We start from the raw sequence: 25,354 nt of genomic DNA on the forward strand, positions 1-25,354 counted from the left end.
GAAAAAAAAAAACAAGCTTATGTCTAATTGGGGCCGCCTCGTCCCCGACCACGTCCACCCCGGCCGCCACCACCACCCCGACCACGACCGCGGCCACGATCACCGTCTCGGCCGCGACGACCTTGTGGTTGGTTCTGTTGCTGTTCTTTGACAATTTCGACAATCTCTTCGGGAACTCGTAGGTATTTGATCTTGGGAATATTAGCACTTAGCCAAATAGCGGGGCTCTTAGCCATTTGCTCGTCGGAGGGCTCACGTTGTTGCCCCGGATGTAGACTTCGGGTAATCTGAAGAAGCGGTCGCCCTCGGGGCTAGTCTGCACTACCTCGCGCAGAATCAGGTTCATGAAGTTATCGCAGGTAACCAGGTGGCCGTTCAGAGTTTCGCCGTTCTTCAGTTCCACCAGCATGGGGTGACCCTGTGCGGCCGTAAGAAGACCGAGAGGGAGCTGGGTAGAAATTGACTTAGTATATGGCTCAGAAATAGCGTTTGGGTAAAGCTGGAGCTTACCATTTTGGAATGCGATCGACGAGGTGGATAAAGGTGAGAGAGTCAGTTGGCGCACAAAGTTGAAAGGGCGCGGGTTGCTGTGTAGGTCCAAAATCTGCGACTTATGGATTTAATAGTAGAATGAAGTCCTAATGGAAGAGCCCGTTGATTTATCCGGGGTGGTTGAGAATAGCAATGGATTCAAGCTCCAACAGATGCGATGAGGGAACCGGAAAAAGGGAAGTGCCGAGCCCAAATGTGGCTTGGCGACCATCTACACATATGTACTTAATTTCCTCTGCCACTTCTTGGCTTTCTATTTCCGCCTTAGTGCTCAGTCCTTGCCGCTTTTTGCTCACTGAGTAGAACTGAGCACGTCCCTGAGTATTATATAATCGCAACGCTCGCTCACGGAGCTTGACCTGAGCGCTCTGACTAGCTCACTGAGCACGACCTGATTATTACATAAGCTCAAGGACTTGCTCACTGGAGCAAAGCGCGGGGAGCAGCTAAGTCAGCAGCTCACCTCAATAAAATGCACCACGCTAGCCCCATCTAAATGCAGTTTTGTTCACCAGACTCTTGACCATTGTCCCCTCAACGAAAGGCTGGCGTCATCAATTTGGCGGTCGATCCTGGTTATTTCGCCTCTAGCTGAGAGGCAAATTGATAGTAGGGCTACATTTATTGGTTTTACTATTTTGCGGCTATGCTACTATTTAACTCGCTGAGTCTCGCATTCTACAACTGTCTCTATTTTATTATTATTTTTTTCCCGCTTAATTTTTAAATAACACCGGCTTATCGCTCTTGCTGCCTGCCCACTTGCTCCTTGTAATACCACTTCAGCTAAAAATATTCTAGACCAATCGATTATGTCTACTGGATGGTCTAGGTAGCCGCCTATGACGAAATTTGCGGCCCCTCATTCACCTAACATATTCAAACTAGTAATCAGAAAATATATTATCCTAGCTAAAGTCTAAGTGGACTTCCTAGGAGCTTTAGACCTTTCGCGCCACCATAATATAAATGATACTAATCCTAGAAGCTTAAGTATTATTCGCGAGAACTGTGACTACTAATACTAAGTGTCAAAGTATATAAATAGGACCCCGATCCCTCCTTAAAGGAAAATATCAGGTTTCAAGTATTTCTCTTTAAGGTCCCATAAAGACTTATCATAAGTTTAAGCAACTACTAGTATTCTAGTCTAACTCTTATTAGGCCCTTAGCTAAAGCAAAAGCCTAACTATTATATAGATTTTCTAAGGGGCTTGTGGCTGACTAAATTCAGTAGTATAAAATCCACTGAAACCTAAGAGAAAATAGATCTAAGCTTTATTTGCCGGTCTAATTACATGTACTATAACCCACTTTAATTGCACATGCTCTTTTGTTATTGAGCTAGACGCAAGGAGTAAATTGGGTATGGCATACTTCCGCCGATTGAGCTAGACTAACCTCCTACGCAAGCGAGCTTGATCAGTGATGCCCATTCTTCTCTATGAATTGCCAGGCACCGCCATAGACCAACGGATATGAGGGATCTGAGCCTTTCATAAACTTAGTCAAAATGTAAGTTCTTGTCGGATATGTTAGGTCAGACCAACGCTGATAGCCTGAAGACGAATGGAGTAAGATGCAAACTGCGCTCAAGAAGCCCAATGGTACGCCGTCCAAGAAAGAAGAGGAAAAAACTGGGAAATATTGGGATGGGATGAAATATCAGGATATCATGCGCTAAAATCCTGAGACATTTGTCTTCTTTAGCGTGGGGTATTGGTATTTTCTGTAGACTATATGGAATAAGAATACGTAGAAGCGGTGGAGCTTCGATACTAGTGCTGCCTGGCTCGTGGCGATATAAGTAAATCACGAAAATGGAAATGGATATTTCCTAGAAAGCGAAATCGACAAATTCGGCACACAATCACTATTCAAAGTTTGATAGGGCGTTGAAAACTGCCTTTTTGCTTCTTTCTTATATATAGTTGTATAGAAAACATTTTGGGACTTTACACTTGTCCTCGCTTATTTTCACTTATTTGTCGCTGGTTTGTTTCGTATATTTTTCTATGGTAGAATATAAAGTAAGATTGTGAAAGTTGCTCTATTGGGGGTATGAGGAATTTAATAGCAGTCGCTACCAATAGCAAAGAGTAAATTTCATATCAAAAATAAAGACATTCAAGCAAGAGTGATTGGCTTGAAATCACAAAACTCTTCCTTCCATTCTAAGGCTCCGAGACTTTCTAGCTCATCACCAAACTTCTCTAGGAGGGTTCTCGCGTGCCACCTAAGATGGCCACTGTTGCTATATTTCCCAACATGCCTATACTCGGCGCTCTCTGCGTCTGTCCAGAAGTGTGGCCATAGTATCAACTGAGCTTCTTGGCCATATACGTGCTCTGTTCTAATAGCCCATATCTTTAATGGCCAGCGGGGTTGAAGACGCTTCAAACCATACCGCACACCACCAATCCCTACAGGCGGTTCACGAATACCAATCGAATCTAAAATCCGAGTCTTTTAGGTATCAGTCACCGGTGTCGAAAAGTATATCCAGAACAATTCTACATAAGAGCGGGTTAACGTATCAAACCAGCGGGGGCCCACATAGTCGGAGCTCCTCCGCGAAAATGTCTCTCGAGAGGATATAGCTCTGATTCCTCTAGCCTCGAGGTTCTCCCAATAGAGCTGGGCGGAAGGCGAGGCCGTAAATGCCCTCATATCCGAGGCTCTCTCCCATGCTTAGTAGCAGTTAGCGGGACGACCTTTGATTCCCGGTTGATACACAACTCACCTGTAACTAGAAGAATCGTATCCGGGCGCTCCTGCACTCTTGCATACCCGGAACCCTCGTGCCCTGGGGCCCGAAGCAGTGGCTGGAAATGTCCAGCCCATTCGATATCCAGCTCTAGTCCCTTGGAAACATGAAACTCGGTCCAGATTAGGATTGCTTGGTGGTTGAGGTCGTCAACCTGTGATCGATCTATAGTAAGATCTCCCAAGGGCGCCATGACTGAAGAGGGTTGATTTGGATCTGAATAGGATTATTGGAGAGAACGACTGCGGATACTGGGGTTTTACTAAGGGCACTAACTAGCGCTAGCGGTATTTCGCCGTTAGCCACTATTTAACGCGGTCCGTTTCGTTTCAATACTACGAGTGTTGTTGACTTCATCCTTGGGGCCTGCTTTTGCGGGACAGCATCTTCTTGTGTCGCGGCTCTGGCCTGTTCCTTGGCCAGACCCCGCAGTTTATTGTCTTCACTCGTTGAGATCCACCGGAGTATATACCTATCCGGAATACAGACGCGCTCGAAATCAGTTTCACCATTTTACTCTCTTGCATTCTTTTCCAAACTCAACCCTTGAAACACGCTAGTCTATGATTGGTTTAGCGGATCTGGAGATGGTGGACTGTATTGTAAGGTGAAATAACATGATAAATACGATTGACACCTGCCTTGGTGGCGGTCAGGCTTTGTCCTCCGGTTTCCTATGCTCTTTTTAGGATAGAACTTTTTAGTATATTGCCACCGAACTGCAAAACTCAGTAGCAAGACCAGGAAAAAAAAGTCCCACTCAGCTTGGGAAAACCTCCGATCTGTCACTTGAGTCAGTCGATAACTAAAGAATTGAAGGAGTATATTTTCCAAGTACTTGCATCCAGAACTCTAGAACTCTCAAATAGTTTTGTTTTTGTATTCTTCCATTTACACCTACTATTCCATATCAAAACTTCATAGGTTTACCAGTATTAGAGCTTTCGGTAACATAAATTGGAGGGTATCGACTAGAATTGAGCTTTCTTAAATTGCACACCTATCGGAGAATGGCGAGACTTATTTATGCTTCAATAAAAACCTTGCTCATGGGTATGCATTACATAGTACATAAGATAGCTGGAGAGCTGACCACCGCAAGGAGTTCAAACTCTTGGTCGCTTAGCTAGCTCTGTCTCGTCCTCGTCCTCGTCATCATCCATAATTGTGAGCTTCCGCTTGATGCGCTTGTCTCGGCTACCCGTAGGAGCCTTGCTAGCCTGCTCGTTTGCCTCTACCTCTTCTTCCGATTCACCTTCTGGCAAGCGGCTCTCGACCGCATCCAATGTAATCTCGTAACCTTCCTCCACATTTTGGACCGTAGCATCAAGTTTCTCCACTCGGTCGAGAAGCTCCAGTTCTTTCAAGAGTTCCTTGTGTTTTTTATAAAGACGTTGCTTGGTTAACATACGCCACCAGTAGTAGCGTCGGTCATTCTCGTTTTCGGCCTTGAATTTCTTGATCAACAGTCGGGCGAGATTTGTGCCGCCAGCCAGGCGGTGGCTTTGAGGAATCTGGCCGAGAAGGTACATCTCCAGAATGTGTGCAAACTGCGTAGGTTCGATCTTGAACGATTTACGGATGTCATGGAGAAGCTTGGTGGGAATGAGGGCGGAAGTGGGCACATTGCGAGGGCGTTTCTTTTGAGAATACGCCCCAAGAGGGTCGGGGTTGAGATTCACATTGTGCTTGAGGAACTCCGGCCGCAGCAGACAGTAATCGGCTGTATCCCGCAGCGCATCGAACTGTTCATTAGGGTCTTCGATGGTCAATTCTAGAATTGTTGGGTCTGCGATGCAGGCTGCGTGGATGGTGGTATATAGGTGTGTGCCATGGCCGGCGCGGTGGTGTGAAGGAAGAATAAGGAACTGGGCAAGACGAATCCGTGCAGGAAGCTCGGCAATGTTGACTTCTGGTGGCGGGAACTTGTCGTTCTTGACTGTGGGAATTTGTGTTTGATCCCGCTGGTAATACCAATAGCGGTACGTTGTGGCATATCCGACAATGGAATATGATGATCCTGTTGGTGTTGGAGGAGTCACCTTCTCATATCTGTAAATTTGATTAGAGCGAGGTCACGAATATCAGCACAGCAAGAAAGACATACACGAAATATACCCTCCAGCGGTCGAGCGTCCACTCCGGGTCATCTGTGTCTAGGGGAGTTCCAGCTTCAATGAAGAGGGAGACGAGAATCTGCATGCGATCCAGAATTTTCCGCACTTGCGGATCTGCGAGTGATCCAGCCCAGACCTCATATTTTCTGTCATCAACTTCGTAACCGATGACAAACTCGCCGGGGGGTTTGAAATCTTTCGCGTCTGGGTCGTTTTGAACAGCTTTCTCATAGTCTGAGAGATTGGCGAATGCCTCTGCGCAAAATGGTGGTTAGTTTATATCGTACATATTGTCGCAAAGCTCAAACTCACCTTGCTGGACAAAAGGCTTCAAAGTATCGAGAAGATCAACAGCAACTGTGTCACCGACCGGCTTGAACTTCTCGTCGTAGGAAATGTGAACATGAGGGCGCAAATCATGGGCCGCAAAGCGTAACCGGATAATTAAGCCTCTGTAGCCGAAGATTTGCTCATCATCACCAAAGATAGGATAGGTAAATTGTGGGTGGAACGTTGAAAGTGTTTTCGGCTTCTCCTCGCCGGGTTGAACGATGGTAACATGGACCGCATCGTTGGCGTCGCAAGACCCTAAAGTGAATGTTAATCAGCTTATATCTTTAGGGCGTCAGATAATGGGAGACTAGTAACTTACATTCAGTTTCGCTCGCCATTTTGACAGGATATGTGGAATTTGAATGTCAAATAAGACAATGGAAGGTCTAAAGAGCGACGCGAATACGCGCCCCGGCCCTGGCGCGCATCAGTATTACCTAATCTGGATCTATGGCCCGTATATTAAATTCGAGTGAAGAACTTGACATGAACTCGGCCTTAAGAACATTTGTATAATCTATATCATGCTCTTTTTTTTTGTCCAATTCCTAAATAGATGCATAAGCAGTCTATTCTCCGTACCAGACTCTTCCATGAAGATACGTATGTCGGATGCTGTCCTTTTATGTCTGACTTCTATTATACTCATATCTGCTGTTCCACAGCTTTTGATCTAGTTTCCATTTCCTGACTGATTTCTTCAGTTGAGGTATCATTTCCAGAGCTCGCCGGATCCCCATCGTATATCCTATTCGCTCAAGTGTCCCAATAACCCAATCATGGACTTCATCGGGGGTCCCCGCCGCACCTCCGGCCACTCCCAATTGGAAAAGCAGCATGAAAATGCCATTCAACAGGGGTATAGGTGGTGAGTCTTCGGTATCCCCTTGCTCGGATATAGCTTCCTGACTTGCAGCTCCGGCGCATATGTCAATTGCCATGCAAGCGATTGTGTTCAATGCTTGCTGTCGTTGAATTATATCATTTGCTGTGGGTCGTGCCATTCTCGAGATTAGGGATACAATGGTCTCGTTGACCAGCAGTCGTGCCCAGCGGTAGTGGTTGAGAATTTTCGAAACCCACATGTTTTTGTAGACATGATACTGGCCACGAAAGGTGTGCTCGTATGTATTAGATTCTTTCACAGTAAAGGACCAGTACGTTGGCAAATGAGTTTCCCACTCGCAAAGTTGATCTTCAAACAATAGTGCTGAGTCCACTGCTGCTCTGGCATTGGCTTTTTCATGATGTAGGCATGCATCGAACTTCGTGAATCTTACGAGTATATCAACAAGACCAAGGCATGGGAAGATATCTGGTAGCGCAGAGGGTACGAGATCAGGAGACCAGTTGAGTAGATCCGGTGTCAAAGTCCTCTCGGCGAAATACTTGACAATTGAAATAAAGTAGAATTGTAAGTAGGCTCGATGGTTCAAAGTCGTGAGTGATAGCCCAAAGGTGGATTGTTTAAGTAAGGCAGTTGCACCATCTAGATGCACTATCCAAGAGTCGAGCCGATTTGGGGCACAGCTGACCATCTGCGCGGGTCAGTTCGTTGCAATGGTTCAAACGCAAATAGAGATCGTCGACTTGAAGAACGCACCTCGTATAAACTCAGCATTACGATCAAGGAAACCGTTGTGTCGGGATTGGCCTGAGCGGGGTCCTCTACTACTTCCCGTACAGCTTTGATGACCATGGCATGTTTCTCTCGAGACAGTATCCGCAGTGATTTGTCATGATTGACATTGGACAAGGCAGCAAGTCCAACCGAGATGACAGCATCTCGACTCGACTGATCGAGGTTGATTGCTCCAAAATGAGGAGATGGTGGCAAGCTACCTACATCTAGAGAGCCGTCTGGTCCGGTGGCCATCCGCATCACAAAATGGTTAATAAAGAACCTCAACCCCTGGTCCTCCAATGGAGTGGACAGCGGGGCAGTAATTCTCGGGGTGAGGATCAATTGGCCCCTGCTCTTGCACATCAGAGCATCTGACAGCAAACAATCGGCTTGCGAGCAGGGGGTGGATATATCAGATTCTAGAGCTGCACTATCCTCCAGTCTTCGACGGGCCTCGGTCCTGGCCTTTGCTTCTGCACTTCGTCGAGCCGCCTTGTCATTCTCATCACGGAACATAAAAGACGGCAGATCCCGATAGCCGCCACATTGGTTGCCAACTCTCTTGCATTGAGAACACACGGGATCAAGCCGGTCACACTAGATCATGTTAGTCTGCAATTGGTTGGATATAGGCCACGCCACTTGCCTTTATCCGTCTTTCCCGACAGCTGCAGCAGCCTTTACTAGGACGACCATAGAAAGGCATTGTCTCTGAGTAGATGCCGGGGTGTCATATCCAATTCTAAATTGGCAAGGAATTCATGAGAATCAGAGATGAGTCGATGACTTGGGGCTTGGCCTGCCCAGAGCTCCACTGAAACTGAAGTAGATGCTTGGCATCGGACTTTCCCAATCGGGTCTATGTTCCATCATTTAGTCCAGAACATACATACACGTCGAGGTTAAATATATTGCGTTGGTTTTAGCTATTTGATTCAGATTTTAGAATGGCTAATTATGCGTGATTCTTGACAAGCTCTCTTTGGAAACTCTTCAGACGGGACTTCGATACCTCGGATCATGGTAAGATTTGGTTTAACAAACACAACACCAACGGGCCAGCTTTATAAATATAAGAAAAATTAAATACATTTAATAAGTGGTTGACTAGTCAGACTAGGAAATAAACATGGCAAAAAGAACTTAGACAGGGTCAACGCTTGCAGAAGCCCTTTTAGGGCATCTAAATGTAGACGTATTGTACGTGGCAGACATTCTGTGTCTGACCCTCCGTGTGATGATGATGATGGTGATGGTGGTGGTGATTATAGTCATGCGACCCATCAAGTGGGACAGTGGGCAAAGTTGTTGATACGCCGGCCGAAGTTGTACTGCTAGTAAAAGACCGGGGTGTCCCGCTATTGGTTGCAGTAGTTGACGATGCGAATGTTTCGGTGTTCAAAGTAGTTGAGGCAACAGGAACTTCCGTGGTGGTTGAGCTCGAAGCAAGCGCACTTTTGCTGGATGCGTCAGAAGTCGTAGTCGTTGCGTGAGATGTAGTGGACACCCTTGGTGTGGGCTTTGCCGTAGATGACGCTGACTCGGAGGATGCAGCTTTCACATCAGACTCATCCATGCGATAGAGTAATGATCCCCAGCCCAGCCCATCGTAATGGCCAGATCCTTCTCCCCATGAGCCCGCACCGCCCTCCGCACCGCCGTAATATTCAAGAGAGTTGTTGAGGAACAGAGTAGTCCAAGGTGCATCCATTCCTTTCATGGTAACATAATGATTGTAGAGAAGCTCCCAAGTAGGTCTAACAGCTCCACGAGAGGCGCTGCTGATCTCTGTGTGGCTGACTATACCGTTCGTGTAGTAGACGAAGGGGACGTCGTTTCCAAGGTTGTACCGCGCGAAGTACTCCGTTCTAGGGCAAGATATGAATAAATGACAAGGCAAAAAATTGGAACTATTGGATGGTACTTACCCACGGAGAATCCGGCTATCATTATAGGCAAATAGATCCTCTCCTTGGTTCCAGGCTTGCTGCCCGATAACTCCGAGAAGTTGTATGTCCAATGCTGAGTGGCCCTGATCACGACCAGATTCTTGGCCTTGACCGAGTAAAACTCCAGTGCCAGGCTCTTCAACGATATTGTTGATAGCATTATTGATCCCGCCCGTTCCGTCTCCAGTCTTGAAGTAATTCACGGCGAAATCCCACACTGTTTGGTTTTCGGTTACGACAGCCATAGCCATAGCAGAAGCGACATTACACAACTCCCAGTTCGCGAAGAAATGAAGAATATTATGCTCCGAGGGCTCCTCGTGGTTTAGCCATCTGTAGTGCATCGGAATAAAGATATTATTAGCCATTTCCACGACAGCTGGGAGAACATTGTCCACGAAGGGCTGATAGTCGCGAAGAAGTTCGGCTGCATTGGCAAATTCGTACCCCTGCAGACCAGCTGTGAGGTACTTATCGTCACCACCGCCGAATGCAGTGAGATTGGTCGCCCATGCATGCAGGATATTGCTAGCGGCATCGGCGAAACTCGTGTTTTGAGATATCTTCCAGCGTAGGCCTAAATTGAATGCTGCCGCGACATCATGCCAGAGGAGTTTTGCGTTCTCCGTATGGCCATCCCAGTTACCCCGATAGACAACATCAACTGGGGAAGGAGTATAGCTAGCATCAGAAAATGACAGACTGGTCAGGGTATTCCAAGATGTAATCCATGGATCCTGGTTGGCCTTGATCTTTTTCTGGGTGCGAGAGATATCACTATCGGAGACGAGCAGACCAGGGTGCACAAAACCTGCTACAAGGGGGAGAAGAGGTATGACGAAAGGAAGAAAGGCGACCATTGCAAAGAGAAGGACAACAGAAATGAATACAAATCTTCCAAGGCAAGAGAAAGGAACAAAGACAAAACCGAAGCCGAGTAGGACCAGCCTAGCAAAATGTATTAATAAAAGATCGTGATTCCTAGAGTGAATAATCAACAGAACGAATCCAATATAAATTTCTCCAGAGGTTCCCCCCTAAATGATGTTAGATCAAACTTTATGGAATGAACTTTGGCATAGATTCGAGGATCTTTATCAAATTGTTCCGCGCTTAATCTCAAACAACTTGTGTTTCAACCATGCCCTAGCAAATTAGTGCGTAGGATCTGCATGTACTGTCTCAAACTTTCTATAAATTGTTCATATAAGAATCACCGAGGATTTCCCGAATAATATTTAATAAGTGCTGGCATATGTTGTATGTTGTAAGCACTTATGCCAGCGTCCGTTCTAGAATATTTTCCATCAACGTTGTTTACGTTAATTATCTGCAGAACAGCCGTGGCATTGTTCGGGACTGTTCTTACTCCTAATCAAGTACTAATGGCTACTATCATATGGAAGGTATGTCTCATAAGGGCAAGAGTATGGAAGTTTATGAGGTGCGCTACTGAGTTCTATTGCCTGTTATGTTACTTTGCAGAGACCAACTCTACCAAAAGTGAATTATCTTTGCAATAAAATTACAATCCCTAGCCGAGATACAAATCCTTATTGAACAACAATTTATGTAACAGCTTGATGATTGTTGCTGGGACCGTCGCCAGGTAGAAGGGCATTAAGACTGTTCCTGGGTACTCCAGAGATTGATGTAGATTATGATATTTTTCGGCACCATACGCAAGTATTTTACCACTACTATGTACATAGACCATAACAAAAACCAAGGTTCCTGTTCAATATAGCTTAAGGCGACTTGTGACTTGTATTATACTGTCAATATTCCATGGTCAACTATGGTTTTCCGCCTGCGAACGGTCTGCCGCCGCAGCAACTGAAGAAGTATAAATACCCCTACCTGTCCCCCTAGAACTTCCTCTTCTTCTTTTTCCTTCTCCATCCTAGTGCACGGGTTTTACACGTATCAGTGAGGAGACATCCGAGATCGTGTTTTTACTAGTTGAAAACTACCAAATTGACTACTTCAAGTGGGCTTTCGGGCCCGCTTGGGAATTTTTGAAACTCCACTACCTCATCTCCTTGCTGGTCATTGAGTTTGATATGGTGCTAAGATGTGAGGAATCAGTGTCACTATTCAGTATCTTGAAGTCTTTCCACTACTTGTTACCCATGCGGTGGCTCATAGAGAAGATCTTATAGTTAGACGCCTGTAACAATGTCGTCAGTATACTAAATTGCTAAAATTTCTATTAGCTTCCACTGGGAAAGTGCCATGACGCCGAGAGGTCAGCACTTGCCAAATTTCCCTCACTAAAAAGTCGCGCAATCCCCATCTAAACTTCTTAATCTTTTATTTCTTTCACAAGCAGAGAAGACACCAAGAAGAAATCTACAATGTCTCTCATCGAGCGTGCTATGCACAATAAAAGACGAGCATCCTATTATCATTATGACCCTTCCCAGGCAGTGGCAATCGTTGCTGCTGTCTTTTATACTATTGCTTTTGTGTTGACAGCCATACAATGGATCCGGTATAAGGCCTGGGTCTGGAGCATCATGGTGATATCAGCAGCCAGTACTACGCATTCCAAGGTTTGGTCTGTAGTTTACTCAAGTTAACTCAAAATTTAGTGGAAGCAATAGGCTACATTGTCCGATGCGTCTCAGTCCAGAATAAATTGGCGAGACCTGTTTACGTCCTTCAATTTGCCCTCATAATCCTTGCACCTGTCCTCATGGCAGCGTGTTGCTACATTATCTTCGGCCGCATTCTGTTTCTGGTCATCCCCCAAGAGTCACGCACATTTTGACTGTGCTGGGTACCTCCCCGGTTCATTACACCTATCTTCGTTGGGTTCGATATCATTGCTCTGCTACTCCAGCTTGGCGGTGCAGTGATGATTACCTCGGTCGATGCCACAGATAAGGATGCAAAAAACAAGCTCAACACGGCAAAACATGTTGCACAGATAGGTGTTATTATCCAGCTGGTCGCCTTTGGCTTGTTCACAGTCGCAGCTGTCCGTTTCAACTTCACTTCTAAGCGATTCACTGGCTCCCTGGGTGAAAGACATGAGAATGCTGGGAAGAACGAATACAGAATTCATTATGTCGCCAAAAACAAGAATTGGCCTGCTCTATTGAGGGTTATCAATCTCACCACAATATTGATTCTTGTCAGTTCTTCTTCACCTTAAGCCGCTGTTCAATTCACTGACTCGTATTAGGTTCGGTCTGTCTATCGACTCGTGGAATTTACCGAAGGCACAACGGGACATTTGAACACTCATGAGTGGCCCTTGTATGTCTTTGACGCGCTGGTTATCTATCCATGTGTTGCCCTTTTTGTCTACTGGCACCCAGGGAAATATTTGCCGTACCTGGGGTTTCGACTGCCAAAGGGTGCACACGGTAGTCGGGACTCAGATATTCGGATGCGATAACAATCGCGTGGTAGATTAGCCTTTGATCTGTGATCTGCAGACTTTGCATATCCCTAGTGGAGTATATGTAACTACTGTGTTCTCCGGATCAGCATAGGGTATCAATGTGCGGGCCGATAGTGGCTTGCGTGGCTTGAACAAATCATATTGTCAAAGAATAACTCTAAATGTTGAAAATAGACATAAAGTAAAGTAATGTAGGCAAATAAAAGAGGAACAAAAAGGATCCAAGCAAGGATGGTTGCACTCGGCCCTGTATAGACCAAGTCCAGTGAGGCCAAATGTGCTGGTATAGAATGACCAACATGTTCTAAAATTAGTTTAAAGCCCTATATACCTTTCAAGGGCGTTAATAAAAATAAAAATGCCCCTTCCAAAATACTCCGTACTTCACACACATCATATGCTCCATATTTCCCCCTGGTATGTAATGAAAGCGGTACCTGAGTCTAGGGCGACGTGGGTCCTGGATCCTTCCACCACCTTGGCCTCTTACGCAACCACACAACTCTCCAGACTCTCTCTCTGGATCTTCAATTCCCATCACCATGATAGAGAATCTATAGAGTGAAGGAGATCATCATGGAGGGACTATTCACTTTGCTCGCTCTGAGCATTGTGATGGCAATTACGTGAGTTACAACCTTGGAAAACAATGGGTTCAAGCTAATGCTCTGAATCATTGGCAGGTCTTTTGTCGTCGGCTCATTACCTCTCGCGTTTACATTGTCTCCATCTCAACTCCGCTTAATATCGTCCATTGGGATGGGCGTTCTGGTGGGGACATCGTTGATCGTAATCATCCCCGAGGGCATCGAAACTCTCTACAGCGCACACTCCCTCACTCGCAAGCAACACAGTACACGGGCTACCGCTATCGAATGGCAGCATCAGGCCCCGGCCATGGCTACTTTTGGCGCCAATGTAGACAGTGCGTCAAACCTACCCTCCGATACCCCTGTCCCCGGTGTCCTCTTGGAAAGAGACCAGCTTTCCGAACCGCAAACAGTCTATGTCCGAACGGAGGATTCAACTGGTGAAACAACGGGAAAGGACACAGTTCACGGAGAGGAGGAGAGTTCGCCACATGCGTGGGTCGGAATCGCTCTCATCAGTGGTTTCATTTTAATGTACCTCGTCGATAAATTGCCCGAATTCGCGGCGCCAACTAAGCACGAACGGACACCTTACCATATCTCTTTGGATAACCTTGGATCTGGACTGCGGCGGGGTTCTTCCCCTTCCCGCGATGGTGGACTACTCGATGCGAACCACACCTCCAGACGTGGTCATAGCTTTGCGACCACGACCGGTCTAGTTATCCACGCCGCGGCGGATGGTATTGCTCTAGGCGCTTCTAGCTCGGATGCCGGGCTCAGTTTTATTATCTTCTTGGCAATTATGGTGCACAAGGCTCCAGCGTCTTTCGGATTAACGTCCATCCTACTAAAGCAAGGGCTGTCAAGTCGTACCGCAAGAGCGCATTTGCTGGTCTTCAGTCTTGCAGCTCCTTTCGGTGCCTTGGCAACTTTCCTCTTTGTACAGATGATGGGATCTTCCGGTGCCGATGAGGCAGGCACTCACTGGCGCACTGGAATGCTACTGCTTTTCTCTGGTGGTACCTTTTTGTGAGTATTCATTTGTCGAGTTTATTGATCTCTTTTACTAATTTCTTATAGGTATGTTGCGATGCACACTATGCAAGAAAATGGCCCGGGCTCGTCCCCGCGCGAACTTCCTACCAACGGATATGGTGACCGAGACCAGGGTGGATCGGACAAGTCTATGAGAGATTTGATTGCATCTGTTTTGGGTATGATCTTGCCACTCTTCTTGCAAATTGGACATGCTCACTGAGCAAGTACCGTATGTATTGGGAAGTATGCTTTTTACATTTTTGCTTTTTTTAAACTAGATTTTTGGGGGACTTATACCCATTGCAAGATATAGTTTGAGAGATGGAGTGAGATAAATTGATAATGGAGGATATGTTTGAATAGATGTTATGGTCATAATTGCATGTTATCTCACGATCACATCTACGTAGCGTCACTGTTGCCTTATTTAAAGACAGATCCCCCCCCAGTGTTCGATTTCCCCCAGGGGGTAGCTTTTCATAATGTCTGGGGGTGATGACAAGATTCGTCAATCTCGTCAGTCTGAATCATCCCGTTATTCACAGGTTCCATGGTCCAATTTCCGATAGCCGCATGCTAATCCAAGGCCTTGGATCTATATTCTGACTGAGAATATCAGGTTTCAATATTCAGCCCTGTAGATCAAACTTGGTGGGCCAAACGGGTTTAAGTTCTCGACTCCCCGTTGCCTCTTTTGCCATGACCCAAAAGGAAATATCAGGCAAATCAGAAGGCAAAAAAAAAAAGAAAATGCAAAGAAAAAGAAATCTGTGCTGGATGCATAAGATCCATATCATTTTCATCTGATTAGTCCGGAGCGCCTTTGCTTTGTCAGAATCACGACACCCCGGCGCCTCCGCTTGAAATGTCCCTTTTCCTCATTGCCTTTTTTTTCATTGGAAGTTCATTTCTTACTTTGATTGAATGAAAAGAAAACAGAAAAAAAAAGTGATATTCTTAAAAAAGAAATTTGGGTGGCCTCGATCCCTTCGGAGGATTATATTGGTCTCACCTCCCTCATTCCCTCGGTCGTTCACCAGCTTCTCCTCATACCCCCGAACCCCATACTCCCGACTTACCGGCTCGCTTATAACTCTATGCCGATCGTGAACGATAGGGGGATCAGTGCGTTATATCAAATATAAAGACAAGTGGGAGGATTATACTTGACTGTGGCGGTCTCCCCCCTGTTCTATCGCCATGGACTCCCATCGGGCATCATTCAGCGACATGGGAGATGGGTCGAATACGCACACATCAGACCAGTTAGACATTCATAACGATGCGTCCCACGACCCAGTCAGTACTTTCGCCAGTACCCCGTCTAGATCACTCAGCACCAAGAAAACTGTTACTCCTTTACCCGCCAACCTACTTCCTTCAGCGCCCGCATCACCCCCGACACCCGCGCCCAGCCCTACCCCCCATCAACGACCGCCAAGTTGGCACTCGACCGACGATGAAGAGGCCAGCTTCTTGTTAAACCTCCGCATTCACTTCAGTACTCTATCAAACGCCCGAAAACAAAAACTCTTGGAGGGTCTTTTGGACGTATGCGACAGTCAGCAGCTGAGCTTTGTGTCGAGTTACGTCGGTCCTCGATTAAGGAAAGACCCATTCCAGGTTTTTCCTAATGAGCTATGCTTAAGAGTGAGCTATTTTGTCGAATCTTTTACTATTCATTCAGTACTAATGTTGAGTCAACTTAGGTTCTCTCCTTTATCGACGACCCCAAGACTCTCGCCCGAGCTTCACAAGTATCACGCCGTTGGCGAGAACTACTAAATGATGACATTACCTGGAAAAATCTATGCGAAAAACATGCATACTCGGTGCGACGGGTTCTGGAAGATGAAGGGGACCTCGTCGACCCTTTCACCGCCCATCCCGTAGACTCGGCTTCGGGCGCACGTACCTTCGGCGGCCTGCAGCGGCGCTTGACCGCGTCAAATGGTAAGGCCACCGAGAGTGCACCGGAACTTCCCCGCACGCTTTCCGGAGAATGGTTGCCTCCCACAAGCTTCTCTCGAAGACGTCGGACCCGACCTGTCTCCTACCGTTCACAGTTCAAGCAAAAATACATGGTTGAATCAGCGTGGAATAAAGGTGGTCGCTGCACCCAGCGCCACATCACCCCTGACCAGGGTGTGGTCACAAGTCTCCACCTCACTCCAAAGTATATTGTGGTTGCGTTGGATAACGCGAAGATTCATGTCTATGATACGAACGGTGACAACCAGAAGACGCTCCAAGGCCATGTTATGGGAGTATGGGCGATGGTCCCATGGGATGACATTTTGGTCAGCGGAGGCTGCGATCGCGAAGTTCGAGTATGGAACATGGCTACTGGGTAGGACAGAACCCCCACAACTTGGCACAACGAAAACTAACCCATGACAGCGCGGGGATCCATCTTCTTCGGGGCCACACATCAACCGTCCGTTGTCTAAAGATGTCGGATCGGAACACAGCCATCTCAGGCTCCAGGGACACCACCCTTCGGATATGGGATCTGGCCACAGGGACATGTCGCAACGTCCTCGTTGGACATCAAGCCAGTGTGCGATGTCTAGCCATACATGGTGATCTAGTAGTGTCGGGCAGCTATGATACTACTGCGCGAATATGGAGCATCTCCCAAGGACGCTGTCTTCGCACCCTTTCAGGACATTTCAGTCAGATTTATGCCATTGCATTTGACGGCCGGCGGATCGCTACAGGAAGCTTGGACACTAGCGTCCGGATTTGGGACCCGCACTCTGGACAGTGCCACGCCATTTTGCAAGGTCATACGTCTCTGGTTGGTCAGCTACAGATGCGGGACGACACGTTAGTGACAGGCGGGTCCGATGGCTCTGTCCGCGTTTGGTCGTTGACGAAGATGGCACCGATTCACCGTCTTGCCGCCCACGATAACAGTGTTACCAGTCTTCAGTTTGATAAGACCCGCATTGTCAGTGGTGGCAGTGATGGTCGTGTCAAGGTTTGGAACCTACAGACTGGTCAACTATTGCGGGAGCTTTCTACTCCGGCAGAGGCGGTATGGAGGGTTGCTTTTGAGGATGAAAAGGCAGTAATTATGGCGAGTCGATCTGGCCGCACAGTTATGGAGGTACGTGGCAATGTTCCGATTTATGGGAGTATATTTCCTAATATATCGCAGGTTTGGTCTTTCTCTCCACCGCCAGAAGACTACGATGATACAGCCATTGAGAGTGCTTTAAGCACCCCGGGTCTAAGCTCTGTTGAGAGCGAGCTGGCTGCTCAACCTAGACGTCGCACCCTCTGCTCTGACCCCCCTCCATCAATCCCTTTAGGCACTGATAGCGATGCACTTATGCCAGACGCACCCTCTTCCTAACCCCTTAGCATTTACTGGTCTGATTTGGTCTGAACCAGTCCGTTTGATTTGATATCCTGCCATCTAACGATTACGCATATCCCTTTGTTTTGTCATTTTATCCCCACATCTCTTTGAGCGCAGTGTGTTTTTGTCAACAGTGGGTGCTTTGCCTTCAGAATGAGCTACCGGCGTTCCTCCCTAGGTGTTTCTAGAGCACCAAGCGGTTGCATATGTATTTGGGGTTGCGAATCTGTTTGGTTACTGTGTCTTGGGTTTCTCCAGATTGGTGAAGTTGCCATATTGGAGTTTTGAGATCTTTCTACCTTGTTTTTATTTCATATCAGCCATTTCGGAGTATTTTGTGGTTGAGTACATGATACCTTTCTGGAAACTCTTGGAATATACCATCTAGTCTGATGAAACCTATATCAACATTCCTAATGTTCTACCTCCTTGGTTGCCCACCCTGCCCAGGTGGGGCCCCGGCCAGTGTGGAGAATGACTAAGCGGCTTAGTCGGGGACCGCGGGTGCCGAGGTTTGAGAAATGTCCTGAATGAAACCAGACGTCTCTTAGACCTTAACGTGAGCAGTAATTGCTGAAATAACACGAAAAAAATTATCTCTAGAAACCCATTTGCACATCCTTTAAGATGTGCATATGCTTCGCTCCGACTAGGCAGCCAAGTTGATCCAGCTACAACCGATGACAAACGGCCGTCCTTAACCTTTGTGGAACCCAGATCAAGTCGGACCTGTCTGTAACGTACAGCCCCCTTTGCGGTTTCTGTTGAAGTACCCGCAATTATTAGAGGCTCATTCAGAAGACTGCCCGTGGGTGAACAATGGTCTATGGGGGCAAGCCAAGTACCGGATGTTACCTCTGTCGGAAGCGGAAGATAAAGGTATGTCTGAAGCTTCAATATTTGAGTTTTTTTTCTGATTTACCCCACCAATAAACCTGTAAATGTATTTTTATTTGCATGCATTGAAAGTCTATATGGCTAAAATTCCCCCTCTAAGTGCGATGAAGCCCATCCGGAGTGCCGGAACTGCATCATCTATGGCCGACCATGTCCAGGGTACAGGCCGGATGCTGTCTTCCGCAACGAGACCAGAAAAGTCGAGCGACTGGTGAAGAGCAATGCCATGGTAAATGCCCACAGCAATACCGACAGCCAAGACAGCTCCTCAACATCGGACTCATCTATATCAGTGGTCCACCGCCGGCGCGCCAGTTCACACGGGAAACACCATGCACTGACGCTATACTCACTCGCTGACTCCAGCTGGGAGCAACGGGCTCTGTGCTACTTCTTTGACCAACACACCATCAAAGCTGATTCCGAGGAGGACGGACATCTTGACTATCTGCCCTCGCTATACGCGCGCGAGCTCGAATCGTCGTCTTCCTGTTTGCGATGGGCGGTTGATGCCACGGCGCTGATGACTCTCGCCAATACGAAGAATGCGCCGCCCCTAATGACCAAGGCACGGCAGGGCTATGGGCGGGCTCTGCGGGGGTTGCAGGAGGCGCTGGCGTCGCCGGCTAATGCGGTCAAGGATGAAACTTTTGCTTCGGTGGTTTTACTTTCGTTATATGAGGATATATCGGGTGAGCGGAATGGATTGTTCAGCTCGCATACGGCTGGGTTTGAGTTCTTGACAAAGCTCCGTGGAAACACGCAGGTTTATCATCAACGTGGCCGGGATATGCTTACGTTTGCTTATACACACAATGTAGGTTTGACATACGAGTCTAACATCGGGACCTGACATATATAACTAAATATCAGTCCGAGACTGACTGTTGTATAGTATGTTGAAATCCTCGCACTGGGAAACAAGCCCCGCTTCGACATGGATTGGGTCCTTAGCATGCTAGACATCAACAAACCAGTCGAGAGGCTCGTGCTCAACGCATCAAAGCTCTGCCAGTTGTCCCTTTACATGAGATCTACACCAACCCCAGACCAAGCAACCGTCGAAGCATGGATCAAAGCCGGCCGCGAGTACGATCTCGAACTCTCCCAGTGGACACAGACCCTCCCAGACCGCTGGCTCCCACTAGTCGTCTACTCAGCACAAGGCGAACCCCTCCTAACCTACAACCGCATCTCCAACGCCGTGGTCTGGAACTACTACCGCGCAGTACGCGTAATGGTACAACAACTCCTCCTCAGTCTAAACAGGACCCTCACCTCCATCAGAGCGGCCAAGCAATCCTCCGATTCGCGGGATACCAGTTCCGAACCTGAGTCTGAATGCCTTGACGAGCCAGCTCTGCAAGCTATAATCCGGGAAATGACCACAGACGTCTGTCGCAGCATCCCTTTCGCTTTGGCGGACGTCGACTCTCTCGGTCGCCCGAATAAATCAGATAGCCCGTGGCAAATGCGCGCTGCGCAGGGTTATGGCTTGCTCTGGCCGTTGTGGTATATTCTCTCCTCTGGTATGCCGACCCCGGCGCAGGCGGAGCTGATCCGCACTGTGCTATCGCGTGTCGGGTCTACACTCGGCATTAAATTGGCGTTGGTTCTTGCTCGTGAGGCGGAGCGTATCCGTGGAGAGCAGGATGAGGTGCAAGGCGAGGTTCTTGGGGATTTACCACGTGGTGCGTACAATCTCGGTAACCAATCTTGATTGGGGGTTTGAAGTGCCGTTGCCCGGGATCTGGTGCTATACTCTGGAAATTTATCAGGGCCCATGGTAAAAATAGGTAATTCGGACAGCTTCGGTCACTATATGTAATGTACACCATAACCCTTTGTACCGCACATATTCTATATTTTGCGGCTATCGATTTTATTTCAGAATAATAGAAGCATTATTGAACCCCACGGATGTGCTCACACTAAGGCAAACACATTCTCCTCTTCAGACTCCTCGTCATCCGACTTCGGCAAGAACCCTTTCCTAACCAATGCTGCCTTCATACGACTCTGATCCTCCGTGATGCGCGCCAGGATATCTGCAAGATCGTTGTAGGTATCAAGAGCATATGATTTATCCTTCATACGGTACACTTCGGGTTTTTCAAGAGGCGAATTGTACCAGGCCATGTTGAATGGGAGCCCTCCGTTCTTAAGCTTAGGTGCATCCTTGGCGGCGCCCTCGTTGGCCTTTGTAGGTGCAACCCCTGGCTGTTTAGCTGTGTCGGTAGTGGCGCCCTCGCTGGTTCTCGCAGGGGCAACTTCTGACCTGCGGCGCTTAGCTGTGTCCGGCACGCTGGCCTTCGAGGGACCGACATCTGACTTGCGACGCTTAGCGGGGTTCTCTTTGTCTATACCTTTTGGAGCAACGGGTGTGCTCTTTGACACGGTGTTTCTGCGCAATGGAATTCTTTTGGCACGTTTAATTGCCGGAGAATGCAGTGACGCTTGATCAATTCCAATTTGTTCGGGGCTCGACTGGGTCATAGCTGTAGGGCGCTTACGACTAGTCGACTTCGCGGTCTCGGGGGTGGCAGCTGCAGGTTTTCGGCCATAGTATGTCTTCAGCAATTCATTGCCGGGCTGACGTTTAGTCACGGCTTCGACAACCCACGAAGGCACTTTGGAGGATAGATTAGGACCTATCTGTATGTTAGTTTTATTGCAATTCGCGAGTACAGCGGTCTTACGAAAAGAGCATTTGTGGTTTCCTCCAACAAAGGCACACTTAGCACAGGACCACATCCATTGAACCTTGTCTTCCACGAAAACGATCCGGCAATTGTCGAATGTACCTTTGGCCTCAGCGCAGTTGGTACATTTTTGACCCGGTGGAGCTTGAACACCACATAACTGTCCCTGCGCTGAACGTCGAGCCACTGCAGACCTCGCTGGCCTGCGTACACCATTTCTCCAGTCTAGTTCGGCCCGCTCGGGGTGCAAATCACGGAATTTCTTTTCGAACATGGTTAGGAAATTGCGTAAGATGGGTAATCCGGTGGTGTCTAGACCCGAGATGGAAGCTTTATATCAATTCTATTAGCGAGCTAATCTGGCAGAGATTATTCAATATCAGACTCACGATCTTCTATTTGTGATTGAATGGCAGCCTCGAGTTCGGTAGACGTACGGACTCGAACAGATGGGCCGGGGTCTGGCTCAGGAGGCTTCGTCCGCTTTGCACGTTTTGAAACAGTCATATTTTCTCTGTAGGGAATATCATCATGGTAGTCACTGTCAGTTTCAGAGGGTTCTGAATAGTAATAGCGAGGCATGTCCAAGTTGAACCTTTAGCATGTTGAGAGCCTTGAAGTTGGGGTTCATATAGGTCTTCTTTTTGACATTTGTACGCTAAAGCTCAGTCAGGTATATACTTCTTTGTTCGTGGATGTGACATGTCGCTTGGAAAAGTATATAGTCATACTCTACAAAGTCGATCCTGTCACAATCCATACCCGTTGCTCTTTCTTTCCTTTGTGTAAAGAGTTGCCTAATTAGGAAAGAGGTTGTTTGCTTAGTTTATTTGCTCAACAGTATTTAATCCTTAGGGATTGACTGCTTGCTTCTTCCTCTTCTTCTCCCCATCTTTGATATTTTAATTGGAATGCATTCTTTTCTCTTTTGAGTTAAACAGGCATATGACACTAGATCAACTCGTGCTGAGGAAAGGAAGACATATTAATTGAGGAAAATTTTGATCCGAGCAACTTTGGCCGAGTTGGTTAAGGCGCCAGACTCAAGAGTTTTCTCTTTCACTGATTTATGTGTGAGCATTCTGGTCACGAAAGTGGCGTGGGTTCGAATCCCACAGGTTGCACGTTCTTTTTGTTCCTTCCATATAGGAACAAGACATCTTTAAGGTATATATATATATTTTGCCATTTTTTTAGTCCTATACATTTCATAGCTTACATTATTATAGCACATTGTAAGAGTCTCCATGACGTTGCTAAATATATCAAACCAGATTTGGTTGCATTAAAGCATTAAAGCTATGTGTATTTATGCAGTGGAACGGCTAACTCGGCTTTATGCTGATATACATAGTGGGCATCACCTCATTGACGTCATATGGGAATACTTGGAATATTTGCAAAAGAATACACATTCTTAAGATTGCCCAGAGAATAAATAGTAAGATAACCTAAGACCTACATATATTGTAGACATACAAAGTACAGACGAAGATCGCATATGTTGTATGGCCCAAAGGTTCCAGTTGTGGAGATAAGCCCAGGTCGATCACTGACGACATAGTTCCTCCAAGGTACAATTTGCTTTTTTTTATACAACTTTCCCCTCTTCCAAGTATTTACATTTACAAAAAGAAACACATAATGGCTACACAAGAACGCAAACTTCCCCTTGGGAAGATCGAGCCCAACTCCCTCAAGTACTTCCTTAGCTGTGGTTTAGGTGGAATCATCGGTATGTCCCAAGTTTCTCATGTCAGGAACGCGCTAACAATATTACTCCAGCTTGTGGTAGGTGATAGCTTTCGAATATACAACTAATACACCCAATTGACACCCAATCCCACACAGGACCAACTCACACAGCTGTCACACCTCTTGACCTCGTAAAATGCCGTCGCCAGGTTGATCCAAAGATTTACAGCTCCAACATCCAAGCATGGCGAACAATCTTCTCCAAAGAAGGCCTACGCGGCGTCTTCTTTGGTTGGTCTCCAACCTTCCTGGGCTATTCCTTCCAGGGTGCCGGGAAGTACGGTCTATACGAGTACTTCAAGCATATATACGGAAACCAGATGTTCCCAGAATCCAATCGCACCTTGGTCTTCCTCGGTGCTAGTGCCTCTGCTGAGTTCTTTGCTGATATGGCGCTGTGTCCCATGGAGGCTATCAAGGTCCGCATGCAGACCACGTTGCCGCCATATGCTTCCACTATGCGCGAGGGCTGGGGCAAGATTGTCGCCAAGGAGGGCTTTGGTGGGTTGTATAAGGGATTGTACCCTCTATGGGCCAGACAGATCCCGTACACCATGACTAAGTTTGCCACTTTTGAGGAGACGGTCAAGATCATCTACCGCACTATGGGCAAGTCCAAAGAGGAGTATGGTCAATTGACACAGACCGGTGTTAGCTTCTTGGGTGGTTATATTGCTGGAATCTTCTGTGCTATTGTTAGCCATCCAGCAGATGTCATGGTTAGCAAACTGAATGCTGATCGTAAAGGTGAGTTTGTTTCTCTTTCGGCTGCAGTTTTGATATATACTGACCGCTCGTTTGTAGCCGGTGAAGGTGCGATGACTGCCGTGTCCCGGATTTATGGGAACATTGGCTTCTCTGGTCTATGGAATGGTCTGCCTGTTCGTATTGTGATGTTGGGCACTTTGACCGGTTTCCAATGGCTCATGTGAGTGTTTTCTCCGTCCTGATTTGCGTGTACAGTGATGCTGACGTTCTTCAGTTATGACTCTTTCAAGGTGTTCCTTGGCCTTCCCACCACTGGAGGCCACTAAATAGTCATAATTATTAGTTGATGCTTGTTTTTCTAGAGCAATGGTATATAGCAGGGAGTTAATGGATAAACAGTTCTTAAACAATATTGTGTAGACCGCCTTTGATATCGGGGCAGAATAATGTTGGAGCTCATCGCATTGTTGCCGACGGCGTTTAGCACTTCCTCAATAGCCTCACCATTTCAGTCAATCGACTGGGTAACCGCGTGGAACAACGACTAATCAGCGCCTAACCGACATAAAAATTATACTATACTCCGCTGCCTTCCATCCGATCCTTTTTCTTCTTTCTATATTCCACATCACCCCCTTCGCATCGTGTGCTCTGTGTCAGCTCCGATTAAATATCCAAACTAAATATCGCCACGTCTACAATCCAGTCCCTCTCTACACCAGTCAAAATGGAATCCTCCCGCCAACCCTCCTCCATCCCACCAGCCAATCCCCCCAGCGTGGAGATCGCCTACAAGCGCAAATGCATAGCGCTGAAGAAGCGCCTCGCAGAAGTCGAAGCCGAAAATGAAATCATGCGCACCCGCAACCGCCGCGGCACCCAATACATCCAGAAAATGCGCCTTGAGACCTGCATGCTTCTCGAACGTCTGACAAAGGTAACCGGCATGGCTGACGAGGCAAAGACTAGCGCCGCAAACCCAGAACTGCGTGCCCGCGCCGCGGAAATGATGAATACAGGTGCACAGGGTGGAGCTGGGCTTCTGGAAGATGATACCGAGGGTAGCTCTGATGAGCAGCCGCGCACGGTACGTTATATGCGTAATTCCCCATCTCGTTCCTTCTACTGCCTATCCTATACTCTCTCTGTCGGATCTGAGCTAATTTGTTCTTTTATAGCCCGAGGAACGTCCCCTACGCGTTAAGCGTTCACGCAAGTCCAACGCCACCGGCATTGAAGGCCAGGATGATGATCTCCCCGCTCATGATGGACATCCCGAATCTGCAGATCCAGCTGGTGTAGCCCTGCCCCGTCTTGCGCCTGCCCCCACACAGGAGTCTCTTACTCACTCCTTCCGTGTGCAGACGGGTAGTGGTGGCTCTGCTGATCAGACCCCTGCTGCTGTTGAGGCTGGTCCTGAGTCTGGGACTACGCCGATGGATATGGATAAGGAGGATGTTAAGGTGGCCAAGGTTGAGCAGGCTTAGTTTTTGTGTGTTTTGTTCTTTCTTTTATGGGCTTCGCTGAGTCGTGGATGAGA

At 47.4% G+C, this 25,354-nt stretch overlaps 10 protein-coding genes across 10 annotated transcripts; 5 read left to right on the plus strand and 5 right to left on the minus strand.

The window, feature by feature from the left end:
* Positions 1–23: 23 nt before the first annotated feature.
* Positions 24–513, minus strand: PGRI_070290 (U6 snRNA-associated Sm-like protein LSm4; the record flags this gene model as incomplete). The annotated part of the gene is made up of 3 exons (XM_040794743.1): positions 24–191; positions 257–448; positions 511–513. 3 exons carry the CDS (start codon positions 511–513, stop codon positions 24–26), a joined length of 363 nt encoding a protein of 120 aa, XP_040649074.1.
* A 2,508-nt stretch (positions 514–3,021) lies between these two features.
* Positions 3,022–3,512, minus strand: PGRI_070300 (Dimeric alpha-beta barrel; the record flags this gene model as incomplete). The annotated part of the gene is made up of 2 exons (XM_040794744.1): positions 3,022–3,242; positions 3,296–3,512. 2 exons carry the CDS (start codon positions 3,510–3,512, stop codon positions 3,022–3,024), a joined length of 438 nt encoding a protein of 145 aa, XP_040649075.1.
* A 913-nt stretch (positions 3,513–4,425) lies between these two features.
* On the minus strand, positions 4,426–6,107 carry hat1 (histone acetyltransferase catalytic subunit HAT1; the record flags this gene model as incomplete). The annotated part of the gene is made up of 4 exons (XM_040794745.1): positions 4,426–5,371; positions 5,427–5,691; positions 5,749–6,024; positions 6,089–6,107. 4 exons carry the CDS (start codon positions 6,105–6,107, stop codon positions 4,426–4,428), a joined length of 1,506 nt encoding a protein of 501 aa, XP_040649076.1.
* Positions 6,108–6,392: 285 nt separating this feature from the next.
* Positions 6,393–10,202, minus strand: PGRI_070320 (Chondroitin AC/alginate lyase; the record flags this gene model as incomplete). Its single annotated transcript, XM_040794746.1, has 4 exons — positions 6,393–7,307; positions 7,373–7,990; positions 8,598–9,261; positions 9,322–10,202. The coding sequence occupies 4 exons, from the start codon at positions 10,200–10,202 to the stop codon at positions 6,393–6,395; spliced, it is 3,078 nt and encodes a 1,025-aa protein (XP_040649077.1).
* Positions 10,203–13,330: 3,128 nt separating this feature from the next.
* Positions 13,331–14,605, plus strand: PGRI_070330 (Mn(2+) transporter ATX2; the record flags this gene model as incomplete). Its single annotated transcript, XM_040794747.1, has 3 exons — positions 13,331–13,380; positions 13,438–14,376; positions 14,428–14,605. 3 exons carry the CDS (start codon positions 13,331–13,333, stop codon positions 14,603–14,605), a joined length of 1,167 nt encoding a protein of 388 aa, XP_040649078.1.
* A 980-nt stretch (positions 14,606–15,585) lies between these two features.
* Positions 15,586–17,746, plus strand: PGRI_070340 (F-box/WD repeat-containing protein; the record flags this gene model as incomplete). The annotated part of the gene is made up of 4 exons (XM_040794748.1): positions 15,586–16,035; positions 16,095–16,735; positions 16,786–17,497; positions 17,549–17,746. The coding sequence occupies 4 exons, from the start codon at positions 15,586–15,588 to the stop codon at positions 17,744–17,746; spliced, it is 2,001 nt and encodes a 666-aa protein (XP_040649079.1).
* An 854-nt stretch (positions 17,747–18,600) lies between these two features.
* PGRI_070350 (putative C6 transcription factor) lies at positions 18,601–20,369 on the plus strand (the record flags this gene model as incomplete). The annotated part of the gene is made up of 3 exons (XM_040794749.1): positions 18,601–18,631; positions 18,808–19,466; positions 19,545–20,369. 3 exons carry the CDS (start codon positions 18,601–18,603, stop codon positions 20,367–20,369), a joined length of 1,515 nt encoding a protein of 504 aa, XP_040649080.1.
* Positions 20,370–20,575: 206 nt separating this feature from the next.
* On the minus strand, positions 20,576–21,933 carry PGRI_070360 (DUF3716 domain-containing protein; the record flags this gene model as incomplete). The annotated part of the gene is made up of 3 exons (XM_040794750.1): positions 20,576–21,300; positions 21,349–21,681; positions 21,741–21,933. 3 exons carry the CDS (start codon positions 21,931–21,933, stop codon positions 20,576–20,578), a joined length of 1,251 nt encoding a protein of 416 aa, XP_040649081.1.
* A 1,062-nt stretch (positions 21,934–22,995) lies between these two features.
* Positions 22,996–24,140, plus strand: PGRI_070370 (putative mitochondrial phosphate transporter Pic2; the record flags this gene model as incomplete). Its single annotated transcript, XM_040794751.1, has 5 exons — positions 22,996–23,086; positions 23,137–23,142; positions 23,203–23,853; positions 23,911–24,034; positions 24,089–24,140. The coding sequence occupies 5 exons, from the start codon at positions 22,996–22,998 to the stop codon at positions 24,138–24,140; spliced, it is 924 nt and encodes a 307-aa protein (XP_040649082.1).
* Positions 24,141–24,541: 401 nt separating this feature from the next.
* On the plus strand, positions 24,542–25,301 carry PGRI_070380 (uncharacterized protein; the record flags this gene model as incomplete). Its single annotated transcript, XM_040794752.1, has 2 exons — positions 24,542–24,901; positions 24,993–25,301. The coding sequence occupies 2 exons, from the start codon at positions 24,542–24,544 to the stop codon at positions 25,299–25,301; spliced, it is 669 nt and encodes a 222-aa protein (XP_040649083.1).
* Positions 25,302–25,354: the final 53 nt, after the last annotated feature.

This window comes from Penicillium griseofulvum, assembly GCF_001561935.1.
Source record: "Penicillium griseofulvum strain PG3 chromosome Unknown contig_93, whole genome shotgun sequence".
In the NCBI taxonomy this organism is placed as follows: Eukaryota; Fungi; Ascomycota; class Eurotiomycetes; order Eurotiales; family Aspergillaceae; genus Penicillium; species Penicillium griseofulvum.